At 55.8% G+C, this 15,443-nt stretch overlaps 1 protein-coding gene across 17 annotated transcripts in view; it reads left to right on the top strand.

Moving 5' to 3' along the window:
• Positions 1-10,413, top strand: part of RBPMS (RNA binding protein, mRNA processing factor) — a 172,097-nt gene extending 161,684 nt beyond the window's left edge. For 6 of the 17 annotated variants that reach the window (XR_008506473.2, XR_010409700.1, XR_010409697.1 and 3 more), the window contains 2 exons: positions 4,519-4,622; positions 10,194-10,413. Coding sequence is in view for 6 of the 17 variants with exons in the window: in XM_045879783.3 (XP_045735739.1) it covers positions 4,519-4,622; positions 10,194-10,199 (110 nt within the window). In the remaining 11 variants the exon portion in view is untranslated. Of the gene's footprint in view, positions 1-4,518; positions 4,623-6,199; positions 10,023-10,193 lie in introns of those variants that run through there. The other 11 variants (XM_045879779.3, XM_045879774.3, XM_045879777.2 and 8 more) reach the window with 6 other exon arrangements.
• Positions 10,414-15,443: the final 5,030 nt, after the last annotated feature.

The raw sequence follows: 15,443 nt of genomic DNA, 5'->3' as shown, positions 1-15,443 counted from the left end.
CCTGTGGATGCACCGTTTGTTCTGAGCTAGACTTGGGCCATGGGCCAGACTCCTTCCTCGGGGTCTAGAGGGCGCAGAGGAGGGGCAGTAGGCAAGGAGGATGGGTAATTGCACTTATTACCACCGCACTTGGGGTTAGGACTCTAGTCTCCCATCCTGCCTAAGGTTAGACCAGTTCAGTGTGGATCCGTTACTCAGGCTCTTTCTAGTCTCTTGGATCAAGTCCTTGAGCTAATAGTCCAGGCTGCGTAATCTTAGGGAAATGCAAATTAGACTTGAGAACAGTGGTTCTGATGAAACAATAAATATTTTAGTGCAAACTGGTCTTTCAAAAAGGCCAGATGTAGGATAGGTGCGGCCAGTGACGTGGCCTTCCTCTGTTTGCCAGGGCGCAGCGGGTGTCCTTCCTCTCTGGGAAGATGGCACCCGAATAGAAGACAAGAGCAGGAGTGATGGCTGGTATCAGACATGACGGCCTATACATAGACCCAGACCGGCGCTCAGTCCCCACACGTGGAGCTCTGGGGGCCACCCTTCCAAGTCCTGAAGCGCCCAGGCCCTGCAGGGGTTTTTCATTTACTCACTTTGACCTCCTACTGGGAAATCAGGGACTAGACTAGAAAAGTAAATAAGCTCTTTATTCTTTAAGTAAACATATGTGTCCAGTATGTGCTAGATAGAAAAATGTGCATGCAGACCAGGCCTGTGCCCCTGAGGAACTCCAGTTCTAGTGAGTGGGAGTCATGGATATACATTTTAAAGGGAAAGAGTTCCTGCTGAGGATGCTCCAGGATGGGCTTGTGAGGAAAGCCCCTTGGGTGGGGGTGTGTTTACCGTCATCCGTGGCAACTTAAGACCATCAGAGGGGTGGTGTCATTGGTGTTTTAATTTGTTCAGCATCCTGCTTGATGGTGTTTAGTCTGGCTACAAGTTCTGTCTGCTCATCATTGGAGTTTTGCTAATGGTCCAGCCATGGGCTGGACAACCCCAGATTACATGATAATCATTGAAAACGATCCATTTCCCAGATGTGTTGAGAACAGGAGAGCATGAGCAAGTTTTTAGTAACTCTTTAGAGGGAATGAGTTACACAGCCTTCCTTGTTGGGTATCCAACAATGTAGTTAAATCAAAAAGAGAGAGAGTTGGGAACCGGGGGTGGATGTGGGAGGGCGTTCTTTAAGAACTCCGAAAATCTCCCTGGCCTAGGACCAAGACCATAGCACCCAAATTACAAGCACATGTAGTTACAGCATCAACAAATGAGAGAAGGACACGGCAAGAGATAATAAGACCGGAATGTAAAGCTGTGTAGTCCTCATGTTTTGTTTTGGGAGGAACAGCCTCGTCTGTCTCTGGCTGTGAGCACGAGGGCCTTGGGGATGCAGCCATTGTCCGGGGAGCCCCAGGAGCCGGGTGTCAGGCAGAGCTGGGAGCTCAGACAGCGCTGTGGTCCTGCAGGCACCCCTGCCTTCTCCCTAGAAGAGCCCCGGGTGGGACGTCTGGGTGGCTCAGTTGATTAAGCATCTGCCTTCGGCTCAGGTCATGATCCCAGGGTCCTGGGATTGAGCCCCGCATCGGGCTCCCTGCTTGGCAGGAAGCCTGCTTCTCCCTCTCCCACTCCCCCTGCTTGTGTTCCCTCTCTTTCTGTCAAATAAGTAAATAAAATCTTTAAAAGAAGAAGAGGAGGAACCCCGAGGCGCCGTGCCCAGGACCCGGGGCAGTGTTTGCCCTGAATCGCCACTCCCCCTCCTGTTAACCACGGTCTGTGTCTCAAGTTCGTTAGCACAGTCACTATCCAGTGAACATCTGCAGCAAGTAAGGGACTGTTTGGGCTGCTAGGGATACAAGGGTAAGAAAAGCAAACACAATCCTTGCCTGCATGGAGCTGACCTCCATTAACAGGGGGGAGATGGGTCATAAATCACGAAGACACACACTAGGTCAGGCGGTGAGACGGGCTGAGGGGAAACTAGCAGAGCGAGGGAGGGGCTTCGTGTGCCACGGGGGAGCGCGGGGCTCGCGGGGCTCGGGGTCAGCCTGGCGCTTACGGTCAGGCAGCGACCCAGAGCTTCCCCAGATTCATACGGGCTTCCTTGTTCAGAACAGGCTCGCTTGACTCAAGTTTAGAGAATAATTGAACCTCTCCGGTCTTCTTGCCTTCTCCTTTGCTGAGTCCAAGTGAACAAGCTTGCGCACAGCAGGCCTTCGCTGGGCCAGGCGTTAGGGGAGCAGAGAACGCCCCGCAGCCGGCGCGGTGTCGCCCTGGTCCTGAGTCCCCGAGCCCGGGGTCTGTTCGGTTCTTGTGTGAGCTGTAGGGATGGGCCCGAACGCCTGCACCGTGTCCGCGACTGGGGACCCGTCCAGCCACTGCCGTGCCCTCCCCGCTCCGTAAGGGAAGGCACCACAGCCCTCTGCTCGCCACACGGGCGCTGAGCTCACCTACGCGCCGCACCTGGTAGGGCGGTCCGAGCGGTGATTTCCCTGCCTTGGCCCGTCCCCTGAGCGTATGCACCACGAGAACTGCCTGACGGTCCCTGGAGGAAGTTAAAAGAGGGTGGCCGAGTATGAAGACCCGGCCATGGGGTCTCAGCGCCTTCACGGGGCAGGTGAGGGCCACCTACAGGAGCCCCTGCCCCACCCCCACGCCACACCTCGGCTGGAAAGGGACATTCGGAAGGCCTGCGTGTTCGCTGTAAGGTCACAAATGAACACATTCAGACTTCCCTGCGGTGTTCTCTGTTCTTTGCGGAGTCGTCTTGGGGGTCCCTGTAGGACCGACTGGCCCGTGTGTGCTCCCTGTCCGCGGGGGCAGCCCTGGTGTGCAGACAGGTGCTACTGCGAAGAGCAGCCCGGTGACAGTGCCCCGTGCTCCTCACCCACCGGTCCGGAGTCACCCCAATGAGCTTCAGCCCAGACGCCTGGAGGGATGTGGCCATGGGTGGGACATCCTAAGCAGCAGGTGCCCCGAGTGCCACGCCGGTCTGGCCGTCCCCAGAGGTGCGGGAGGTGGGGAGAAGTTGGGGGAGCTGATAAGTTTTATGTACAAAGATGAATATTTCGGGGCACCTGGGTGGCTCAGTCGGTTAAGCGTCTGCCTTCGGCTCAGGTCATGGTCCCAGGGTCCTGGGATCGAGCCCCGCATCGGGCTCCTTGCTCAGTGGGGAGTCTGCTCCCTCCGCCTGCCGCTCCCCCACTCATGTGCTCTCTCTCTGACAAATAAAATCTTCAAAAAAAAAAAAAAGAAGATGAATATTTCTTTTCCTGTCCTCAACCCAATTTTCACTAGGAAACTGGAATTACATCTGTTAATTCTTTCATAATGTTTTTAAAGTGGAAATCTGGGCAAAACTTTCTTTTTCCTTAGTTCTGAGAAGAGAGATGTCCTAGGAGGGCAGTCTTTCCTTCCGGCTCACCCATAACCCCAGCGGAGGGTCTCAGCCCAGGCCCAGCCTCCCTGCCGAAGCCCAGGGGGGCATCTTCCCGTGCCAGCAGACCAGGGAGGCCTCTGTGGGGAACTCGGGGTTCGCGGCAGTGCCCTGCGCACTCCTGGTCACGAAGCCCCGTGTGCCCAAGTCCGCCTGTCAGTCTGCAGGCAGGAGGGCTGGACACGCAAGAGATGTTAGCAGGGAAGAGGGCCATTGGCATCCACGCGCCGGGAGGCCGGCGTCCTTCCTTGGCTCCAGGAATTCTCATGAAAACCAGCTGGCTCAGAGGCAGTCATGCCTGCGGAAGAATATTAAAAATTTATGATCTTCTGGGTCTCGGCACCTTCATATTTCAAAATTCTCAGACCCCTGGGAACAGGATGTAGTCACAAATGTTTCCTTTTAGTTTTTGTTTTCCAGAAGGTGCTTGGAGCAAAGTTGAGCTCACTGATGCACGTGACAGCACAGGATCCTCCTGGAGAATTGCTTTTGTGGCCTGGGGCTGACCAACGTTGTTACTGTGGTCTGAGGCAGCTCCTGGAGCTGGATAGGTTTGGGGGGCTTCCTCCCCTGGGCGGCTTCAGGTCCTGCACCTCCCCTCGACAGGGCTCTGGAACAGGCCTGGGGGTCCGGCCCTCGGAACTCGGCGCGGCTGCCTTGCCTCCTGGGCCGGGCGGCCTGCTGTTGCCGCAGCTTCGCCCTGGCCCGCCCCCCACGACGGACGCGCGCCTGCTCGGGTGAGCGTGTGAGGACCGCGTCGCCCACAGCACGCTTGGGCCCAGAGTCCCTTCCCCCCGGCCTTGGTGCCAGGGAGCCCCGGCAGCCACACTCCACCGCCGGGGCGCTTTCCCTCTGACCAGGCCCGACGCCCGTGGTCCCCAGGGGGAGCTGCCGTGCCGCTGGTGTGGTCATTCTCACCGGGCGCTTGTCCTCAGCTCCACCGGGGCGGCCTTGGCCCTTTGCCACTGACTCTCCGTTCTTTGCTCGCAGAACAGGCTGACCTTCGGCACCCAGGGAACCCACGGGCAGACCAGCGCTGGGGTTGGAAATGACCGCACACCGTTAATGGGCGATTTCTTTCTCCATCCCAGGTTCCAGGTGTGTGATGGTGGCTGCAATCTGTCTTGTGGGTATTAATGCAACCTTCACTGGTGGGTGCTGTGCTCAAGCCGTTCTACCAGACTGGAGCATGCTGGTGAGTCCCGCAGTCGGGGGCCGGACAGGCCCTCTGGGGAGGCAGCGTGTCCCGGGCGGGGCGCGGTGATGGAGACCAGTGTGGTCGGGACCGTCACCCCAGCAGCCCCGGGGATGGGCCCAGCAGCCTAGGTGTTAACACCTCCCCCAGGTGATCCTGGTGGGTGCTCCAGGTTGAGACGCGATGGCATAGAGCACTGGGGCCAGGGGTTTGCCCTTCATGATCTCTTCCAGCCACGGCGTGCTTAGGGAAGGGCGTCTGGGAGGGCAGTGGGGGGGGGGGGTCTGCAGACCCTCCGCGCACACGGTGAGGCCACCTGCACGTGCTCAGGCCGCAGCCATGGAACGAGCCATTCTGCCATCGGGAATTTACAGATAAATGACACTTTCCCCTTTTAAACCCTTACGCCTTTTCTGGAAATTCACCATTTTGGTGAGCATCTTTTAGAGATAGTATGTATATTCCTCCTGACTTCATCCACTTGTACTGAATACGGTGCAGCCCTCTCGGTGACCCCGAGACGTGTGCATGAGCCTCTTTGGAAAGAAGAGTGGCTGTCCTTGGGCACAGGCAAATGAGGCAGGGCTCTCACTGGACTCCTCCAGACTCTGGGCTTCCTGCCGGCTGGTGATTTTGGTGATTGTTCATCTCTTCGAGCGGTCCCTCAGCTTCTAGTAGTAAGCGTAGTCTAAAACAGTAATGTAGCGTTCCCGCAGGTGACCGGCCGCTGGCTGCCACACAGAGGGGCTACCAGGCTCTCTGGAAACTTGGCCTAGAACAACAGGAGTACCAAGGGCAGGCCCACAGCGGTTATGTCTCGGCCCAAATAAGGTGGCAAATTTCATCCCTACAAGGGGCCAATGAAGAAAAGATGAGTCAGAAAGAGGGCAAGATTCCTGCTAAGGACAGAGAACCAGGCAGATCTAGCCAAGGAGGTCATTACCACATTCTTGGGACTTAGGTAATTTCGTGCTCTCAGAGTAGAGCCCATCCAGAGGCAGGCACGTCGTGTGTGCCCCAGGGGCCTGCACTTGGGGTCTTTCCTCCCACTGACCAGACTTAACAGGGAAGCGTTTTCCACATCGTGTAGGGCAGCTAATGTTTAATCCCACCAATTCCTTAGCCTTCTAATTTATTGGGTGGTTCTTTTGTTGTCATGGTTCTTAATAACAGTGCCCACTCTATTCTTACCAATATTATCACCCGGTAAAACTTTTTTTTTTTTTTTTTTGAGATTTTCTTTTATTTGAGAGAGCGAGCGAGCAAGCACGAGTGTGAGTCGGGGGGAGGGGCAGAGGGAGAGAGAATCTCAAGCAGACTCCATGCTGAGCATGGAGTCCAGCCCGGGGCTCGATCTCACAACCCTGAGATCATGACCTGAGCCAAAATCAAGAGTCCGAGGCTTAACTGACTGAGCCTCCCAGGGGCCCCCGGTAAAACCTGCTTAAAGGACAAGATTTTGTTGGTTCCCCCCCCACACACACACACTCTGGCACACTTTAAACCAATTAAAATCTACCCATGTAATTTTTTGGAAGCAGGTTAGAATAACGATTTTTTTTTTTTTTTTAATGCAGTAAACGAACCCAAACATCCGTAATTCCAGGCAAATGCAGATGAGCCCAGTCAGGAAGCACAGCGGCCGGGGCACGCACGCGGTGACTTCATTTAGACAATGGAAGGAGCAGAGAAGGGGTGGGGGTAGTGCTGGGACTCGGGGCGGCCGGCCAGCACGGACCAGACGAGCTGGAGGGTGCCTTGGCACTAGCCATGTTCAGCGTGGGGCTCACCAGTTCCAGGGCCAGCCGTGGGTTACGAGAGCAGGTCTGGAGGTGGCCTGCTGGGCGCACGGCATGAGTTCCTGGGGCGGAGGGGTGCGCGCTTGTGGGCGCAGGTGGGGATGTGTGTTTAGAATGGGGGGAGCCGTTTCCAACTACAGGAGACTGTTCTCCTGGAGACTAGCCTGTGAACCTTTTAAAATGTCACCTAGGCTTTTTGTTACAAATTCATACCGGTATTTGGTTTTTACAGCTATAAAATGAAAACTATGTTCTATGTCTATTGGGAGTTGAGTAGAGGGGAATATTCCTTATCTGACTTTCGGTAAAAATGAATACATTTAGAGAAACTCTTGGGAAAGAAATCATTAGTCAGTAGACCAAGTGTATGTAGTAGATGGGGGAAACCAAATTTTTTTTACTGCTGGGAGAAAGAGCTCAGGGCTGAGTCCGGGGAGAGCAGGCCCCGTCTTGTCTGGCGTGGCAGCCAGCAAGCACCTTGGCCCCAAACCCAGCAGCAGCTGTGCCCGGTCCGGAGGGCCACAGGCTGATCTTTTTGATCAAGGACAACGGACATGAAGTGTTTAAGAATTATAGAATATTCTTTCAGACAGCAGCAGACATTCTCCATGGTCTTATACGGGACAGTTGCGACCTGCCTCCGGCGAGCTTTGTTCCACCTCTTTTCCTGCCCTGTCTCTCCGGTGACCGCCCTTCGGGAAAGGCTGTGAGCAGAAGCTGCTCAGCAAACAGAGCCTGACCCTCTCCCACCCCGCCCCCATCCCGCCACGGTGCTCCGTGTTCCCGGATGTCTCTGTATTCTGTTTAAAATGTCCTTGTTAATACATTCCAAGGTTTGAACTCCGTTCTTAGCTAAACCCCTTCCTTGTTTACAGGGACTGAAATAGCCACATTCTGACCTTCTGTTCAGTCTGGGAACATCTATGGCAATGGGGACGCATTCTTTTCCCATGTGAGAATTACATCTCCGCAGCACAGTTGGGGAAAAGCTCGGGAAACTATCAGCTCTCACCCCCCCCTTCTCTTTTCCCTCCAGAGCCTTCCTCATCGGCTGGAATGAGCCAGCCCCGTGCACCCTGCTTCCTGCTCAAGAGTCCGGGAAGAAGAAGGGGGCAGAGTCCTGGGAGGCCAGGGTGGGCTGCTGAGAGCCCAGGGGCAGCTGGAGGCCCCCCCCGCCACGGGCCGCTCGGGGAGGCCCCCATCAGGGCCAGAGCAGCCGCAGACACAGGCTCCGGGTGCTCAGCCGGGGTTGTTAGCCAGACTCAGGAGCCACCAGTCTCAGTGCCACGTGCCATTAACTGTCCTCCGTCGTTCCCATTTCCTTTAGTGGCCTGCATATGGGGGTGTGAAGTTCTACGTGCAAGTGACTATGGGGTGGAGGGAGGAGGACGTAGTCTTAGGGAGGAAGAGAATCCGAGCTAATCCGTGAGGAAGCGAAACAAATGGCCTGGACAGTGAGGACTCTAGTTAGAGAGCCGGCGAGCAGGCCCTGCTGGGGGGCGGGGGGCTGCCCGAGGGCTGGGGGAGCGCTCACACGGAGCTCTGAGCGCGAACAGTTTGTAAGACCAGGAGGAAGCTCTGTGCCGCGGGTTCTTGCCCAGAGTGGATTATGACCAGGCTTTTGAGGGCCTGGGGCGATGTGTTAGGGGTTTGGGTCTCGGCGAGGCAGGGGGAGCTGTTTTCGGAATCTTTGTCACCTGGCTGCCCGCGGCAAAATGAAGGGTCCGATCAGATACGCGTAGCAGGGGAGGCGAGCCCAGGATGGCGACGGTGGTGTCGGGAAGTGACAGTCAGCCGAGAGCGCGGGGCTGGGTGGAGGGTCGGAGACACAGGCGGAGCGGGGCGGGGGCGGGAGCCTCGTGAGGAAGGTGAGGTGGGGAGTCCGGGTTTAGACGCGGTGCCTGTGCGGTCATGGCAGAAGTGTCCAGGGCAAAGCTGACAGGAATGGGGACAGTTGTCCGGGAACTGGCTGTGGAACCAGAAAGGGCCGGAGTAGCAACGTGTTCTTGCCCAGAGACGGTCGCTGAGCTCTCCAGAGGAGAAGGCCCCCCGGCCAGGCGCCTGCGCAGGGCTGGGGGCGACCACGGGTGTCCTTGGCCTGCCGGGCGGCAGCTGTGCTTTCAGCCTCTGGCGCGAGGCGGCGTCCGCACGCGGAGCTGGGGCTGCTGTCGGGGGGCGGCCTCGGCAGCGCGGGCCCCTTAAGGCTCCCAGAGTCCGAGGGCGGCCGAGCGCCGTCCCCTGTGAATTGTCCCAAAGTAGCAGCCGCCGTAGAGGGACTGCCGTTCCTCAGAAACCGCTTCCTGGAACCAGCCCTCAGCTTGGGCTGCTGGCCCCGGTCAAGGTTGGGATGACGTGGGACTGTCGCCCCAGCGTCTCGTATCCGCTCCGTCTAAGCAGGGTTCCCTCTCTGCGGCCGCTGCCTCTTCCCAGTCTGCGGGGGAGGCTCCTCGGCGGTCGGGGGGCCCGTCAGGGCCCGGCTCATTGGGAAGGCCAGCTGCTGCAGGCCCAGGTACTGCCTGGCGCCGAGGCCCCTGCCACCCACCAGGGCTGCTCCAGGCCACACGCACCCAGTGTCCCCGCTGGGTACAAGTCGGGGGGGCGGCAACAAGATGCTTTCGAGAGCGGGCCCTTCCCCTCGCCCTGCTCACGGAGCAGCGCGGGTCCTGTGACATGTGCCCAAGACGGGGTGTGGCCGGCGACGCCCCTCCCGTGCTGGGCTCCAGGGGGAGGCAGAACAGAAAGTGGGATTTCCAGAAGGCGGGTCTCTCCTCCTGCATTCCTGGCCTGTCAGAGAGCTCTGCTGAGAAAGGCCGCGGGGGGGGGGGGGGGGGGGGGGGGAGGGGGAGGCGGAGGGGTGGGCACTGCAGGCCTCCCGGAGCTTGCTCTGGGAGCGTCTCCAGCCCCAGGCCCCTCTAGCTGGGCCTCTCCGTGAAAAGCGTAAACTAGCCAGATAGTGGCAACAAGCTCGAGAGAGGCTGAGTGTTACTGGAAGATGACAGGGGACGCTCTGCCTGTCCAGATCCCTGCCCTCGAAAGCGGCGCCCCAGTCTCTCCCGGGGAGATCGTTCCCTGAACCGTAGCTATGTGGTCATGAGGTTGGGTCTTCTGACTTGCCCTTTATTTCTGCCGTCACCTGCAAACGGGCTGTGCCAAGATACTCTGGGTCACAGCGTGGGTGCCCCAGCTCAGTGAGGGCCTGGCATAGATCGGATTTACCCAAATCGTCCAGTTCGTGCTGTTTGCGAGTGTTCGTGGGAGTCACTGCCAAAGACCCATCCTCCCAAAGAAGTCTAACTTAGGATGGTTCGATGGGGTGTTAGTGATAATGCTGTTTTCTTTATAGCTTCTTCCCACACCCAAATAAGCAGGTCCCTGCACAAAATTCTAGTGTCTGTGGAGTTACTTCTGCCTAGACCTTTCCTACCACCCGAGATTTGAGTCTGACGTGTTGGGAAGATGGCAAGAGGACAGGGACAGAGCAGTAGTTGAGGCTTTACACAAGTGAAGGAAACCGTGGGGCCACGCCGGGACTCTGCAGCTGGCAAAGTCTCGGGGATGATTCGAAGGCTTGCTTTCTTTTTTGCCACAAAGCAAAGCACAGGCAAGTGCAGGGGAAGGAGGTCTTTTTCTGGTGAGAGAGAAGTATGTCCTGCCCCCGTGTCTCGGGAGAATGGCACTACTCTGGTGGGGGGTCGTGTTCTGGGCACGGGAAGCCCCCCCGCAGCCTGCGGGAAGGTGAGCGCTCCCCTCACCCGTGTTCTTTCTGTTTCAGGCTTGAAAACACCTTGCCCAGTTTTGGTCCCTTCAAGACTTTGCCACAGCCCCTATCACACATCTGTTTTTCTCGAAGAAACAAATATAATAAAAATGTTTTACTCTTTTACACTGTATAATTTTAAGAAATAGTGTGGTGTTTGTGAACGCATGGTCTGACATTTCTGTACAGTTTGGAGATATTTTCAAACGAAACATAAAAGATGTCAACAATAAAACCAAGAGAGTGAGTATTTTTATACCAAACATTTTAAGTATGAGAGAATGGATGATCTTACACTGGGTTGGATCACAATTTTTGTGCTGGACTTTTGAATGCTTGTAATTAAAAATAGATATTTTTTTCCTCCAAGCTGCATGTTTGAGGCATGTTTTTAAATATTACAGAATTTCCAGAATCGTATCGTGAATGTATAGCCGTCCACCTGCCTGGCCTGAGTGCAGGGCAAGGCAGGAACAGAACGGCGAGCTGCAGCCCTACTAGGTGCATGCCCCCCCCCCCCCCATTCTAGTGGGACGCTCCCGCGGGACAGTCCGAAGCCCCCAGGAGCTGCTACGGCGGGGGCACGCTGACAGGCAAAGCAGCCTTGCATGGGCCCGCGTTCCTGAGCAGGGTGCAGCTGCCGAGGGGCCCAAGCACACTGTGCCCGGGTGGGTTCTGCCCTTCCCTGGGGTTTCTCCTGCTCCCGGCTCACCCTGACTCTTGAGACCCACTGAGGCCCACCTCCCACGGGAGCTGGCTGCTGCAGGCAGCTCCTGTCTCCCGAGTGGGAGGACTGCGCTGGGGCATCCCCCTGGCCCGAGGAGAGAGGGCGCGGCCCATGGGGGATTGCAGCGGACGCTGCTCAGCTTGCTTCAAAACCCAAGTCGCGGTGGAAGCGGACCCCTCCCCGGAGCCCGGCAGCTCAGTCTCTCCCCCTTGTGGTAGAAGAGCCATGTGTAAAAATAAACTGACCTAAGAATTTTCGGCTGCTTACAGGGCTGACCAGATCCTAGCTTGCTTAGTCTCACGTTATGCTGAAGACCAGTGTTTTAGTGATTATATGGTGGTTCTGGGGTGGGAGTGGATTATTTTCCATTAGAAATAAAGATATCAAGAAGCTTTTAAAGGTCATCACAAAAAGGGACAAGAAGAAGAACCAGTGTTGAGGGAGGGGCACGTCCAGCAGGGCGGGGGTTGCTCCGCTCAAACCCGGCCGCCGTCTGCAGCGCCCCCTGGCCCCTGCGGAGACCTCTGGACTCTCGTTTCTAAGGAAAACCGCACTGCCTACTATACTTTCATAAACTGTAAAGATACTTTTCTATTGTCATTTTTCAAAAATAAAGTGCTTTTTCCAGCTGCCACACCATTGCTTGGCACATTCCTTTCCGCAAGACCAAGCAGGAACATATCCCCCCCCCCCCCCCCGCAGCCCAGCAGGTTTCTTTCCTGTTCTCAGCGCTGACAAAGCTGAGGACTGAGGGACTAAGGAACAGGAGAGGGATGGGACAGCCAGGGAGCCACCTCTACAAATGCTCAGCTGGGGCCCCTGGTGCCACATGGACGCCTCAGGCCCCTGGCCCTTACTGACCTGGCAGGAGGATCCCCCTTCTGATGCCTTTTACTGCGCCTGCCGGACTCCACACCCACATCAGCCTGCAGAGCTGCAGCTCAGGATGATCTGCAATCTAAGAAGGGTCATTTATGGTTTTCTGCCAACTTCAGGGATAAGCCAGGCGTTGATAGCCATGAGGATAGTGATTATCACCCACCCCTCATCCCCCGAAAGGGAGGGGGGAGAATCCACAGTGCTCCATCAGAGTAACACCACCAACCAACAGTAACCATTAACTAGCCTTGGCGGGCACTGCCGTTTACGTCCCTTCTGCAAGGGAACCATCCACCGGAAGCAGGTCCCGGTCACGCGGTCCTGTGTCCGGGAGCGTCCGTATGACCGTAGAAGACTAATCTGCAGCTTGCCTCAGCCCATCTGGGACCTGCCCCGGCTGGGGCAGCGGACGGGACAGGCAGCTTGCCCCGAAGGAGATTCCCTTCCTCTCCAGCCTGCCTTGGGCCACTGTGCTGACGACCATAGGTGCCATGCAGGTGACAAGACCAGATGGTACTTACCAGTCTACTGTGAACGCAAGGCAGATTCCCACTGACCGGTGAAACACCAGCTTCGTGACCGTATGAAAAATGGTCTTTCTGTCATTCTGTCGAGTGAGAATACGCTCTTATTTTTTGGAATTGGGAACTTGGGATAAGAAAAAGGCAGGTCTGTTCGTTCCCTCTGCTTCTGTGCATGATGTCCCAGGTGTGCAGAGCCCCGGAACGTGGCCACTAAGCCATCTGGTTACTAAGTGACCCTTCTTGTTCTCTTGTTCACTTGTACCTCTTGTGAGCACAAGACTAGCTATACAACTGACACCTGAAATTAAACACTATGCCTTCCACCTCTGGGACAAAACTGCTAATTAATTTGGAAAAGAACCCTAAAACTTGCAAAATGAAAGTTACACTTGCAGATAATCATCCAGGTTCACCGGACCCAGCACTTGCATAGATGTTGGACCAACTGGCAATCACCACCCTCATCTGTGAGGTTCGCCCAAAGCCCAGGATCCCATGGCATCTTTGGGTCCTGACTTTTGTGACGGAAGGAACATTCTTGAGAATGGAGGAGGCGTGGCGGATTTCCCTGAATTCTGTATCTCTACACGGGTTTCGGGGCGACAGGAATCCACTAGCTACTCCCGAGGGCTCTGGGCAGGGCATGCTTAGTGTGAGGAGTGTGTTCGGATTTCCCCGTGTTCTACACCACTGGGGTGTCCGCATGTTGAGTAAAAAGGGCACTCCTACCCGGTTGGAAGAGTGGCAGCACGTGGTTGCTCTTGACCTTCAACCCCAGGTCCGGCGCCCTCTCCTGATACCACACACTTCCAGCATCCTTAGAAGGCACAAGAACACTCGTTACTGGAGAGGCATTATCTGAAACCATCCTCAAGACGCCTACACTCAAACACACTGATGATCTTGGGGTCGTGAGTTCGAGCCTCAAGTAGGGCATACGGATCACTTTAAGAAATGTGCACTCATTCGACACAACACTCCTGGGACAGCACAGGGTCACGTGATCCAAGGCCCAGTCAGTGTAGACATGGGTCCTAGAAGTCCTAGGCCCTCCCACGGAACACCTACCGAGACAAGCCCAGGACAAGCTCACAAAACACACGCCGGAAGGAACGTCCCGTCCTACGTGAAGCCGAGGACGGCAGTGCACTGATGATGGGCCATCACTGCCGTCCACACAACACCTCTCCAGCCTTGCCGCACGGGGACTATGCTGGCCGTGGCTTGTTAAGAAAACCCAAAAAAGCCTCAGAAAACCCAAAATCTTCCTGGCAAATGAAACCTATAAAAACAGCAGCTACGGGGAAGAGGGGACCCTGAGTCTCCGCTGTGCCACAGAAAATCGTCATTAGCTGGTGGGAATTGGGGAATTTATAAATCCGAATGCCATAATCCCCATTCAGAACATGGTTTGTCTGCTTGTGACCTCAAACAGCTCCCCAGACAAATCGAGGACTGCGTGTTCGCAGTGCCTTCCCCGCGAGCGCAGCCCAGAAGCAGTGGGTACCCCCGCACGGCCTTCTCGCAGGGACTCTGCTCCCGGGCGGCCGAGCCCTTCCATCCCCAGGTCCCACCGCCATCTCGCCACACTGCTAGGGGGTGACGGCAGCGGCTGGATGTTCATGATTACGTTTTGTCCGGGCACAGCTACATTTCTCTTAGCTCTCCCCTAAAAGCCTCGAATGATCGTCCCTCAATTACAGATCAAAACGCACCGCAGATTGTCTTCACCTCCGAAATCAGCCAGCCATGCCCACTCCCACTTGCTTCTAGGTGGCCAGCAGGTCCAGCAGAGAGGGGAACAGCAACAAGAACGGGACTTCCGCTCTAACTTGAATTTCGAGGGGCTGTTTTCAGACACCCAGAACTAGTAAAAGACGTCCTTTTGAATGCGACACAACCGGGGCCCTCTCACAATTTCCCACAAAGACTACATCTCTCACCATGTGTCACCAGGTGCCCCAACACCCAGACCACCAGAAGGGGTAGATGGAGAAATTTCTCTTCCACGTAGCAGGGAGAGGGGATCAAGGCATAACACAAAAAATCGCAAGTGAATGAGGTAAAGCTACAGAATTTGCAGGTGTGACAATTTAGCAAAATACTGCATTTCTCTATCTCAATTTCCTCCTTTCTGAAAGTTGAGACAACAGAAATCAACATGCCAGTTTATAACACTGGGAGCACAGGCTTAGCTCGAAACTACTACTAACACACCTAGCAGAAAAGTATCTGACCTTAGAGTCTGTGATGGCGGCCACCAGGTATGTCTCGTTGCAAAACAAGATGAAGTGTTCGAGATGCCCAAAATGCATTTCCAGACCTAACCAATGAAACAGGACGGTGACAGGTGACATCACCAAATGGTGACTTAGGTCATTCCTGACTTTGCTCCCCGTCACAAGAACAACAACTATACAAGGACAAGGCCACTGAGAGAATTCTGGAACACAAGGGGGAGGCTGAAGCACCCTCCTGCACCGTGGAGACCAAGACAGACCGTAGCAGAAGAATAAAGGGAGCAGCTACTCACTGTCTGTGCCTCCCCTCCCCTTGGCCTTATTTCCTCCGGTGGGAAAAAACTGCCAGGATGGCCAGCAAGCTTCCCAACATTGTGGGTCACTTCTTAGGAGCACCAACTCGGGTCCGGCTGCACCAGGATTTCAGGGGCATCTGCGGAGTTTGACCACTGGGAATCTTGACAGTGACAGAGAAGGGAGGAAGGGCTTGCAACAACCAGCACTCAGATCTTGGCAGCCCAAGCTCCTACCTGCAGCTCCCAAGCAGCAGTCCCAACCAGTAGCTCTGTTCATCTGCAGAAGGAAGTCGGTGATGCGCTCTGACCAGGGGGCTCAGTGGGGAGCAGGGCTGCCTGATCTTGGTCCTCAAATGAAGTGATTTTCCAGCCCTGGAGGGAGCCATAAGCCTGCCCAATGCTGAGTGTAGCTCTTGACCCTGCCTGACCAGAAAGTCCGGCCAGGATACGTGGAAAGCTGCACAACCCACGACGCTGAGTCTGGGAGGCAGGCCTCAGGAGTCTGCAGAGCAAATGGGCCTGTTTGGCCAGAGAACTTGGGATGTGCGTTGGCTTGAGTCAAGACAACAGTCTTACTGACCTTGAAGCTCCTGCTGAGC

The sequence above is a fragment of the Mirounga angustirostris genome, unplaced genomic scaffold (assembly GCF_029215605.1).
Source record: "Mirounga angustirostris isolate CCGP_5_RB_7025 unplaced genomic scaffold, mMirAng1.0.hap1 SCAF_2, whole genome shotgun sequence".
In the NCBI taxonomy this organism is placed as follows: Eukaryota; Metazoa; Chordata; class Mammalia; order Carnivora; family Phocidae; genus Mirounga; species Mirounga angustirostris.
Note: the sequence above shows the minus strand (reverse complement) of the source record. Positions and strands in the feature narration are given on the sequence as shown.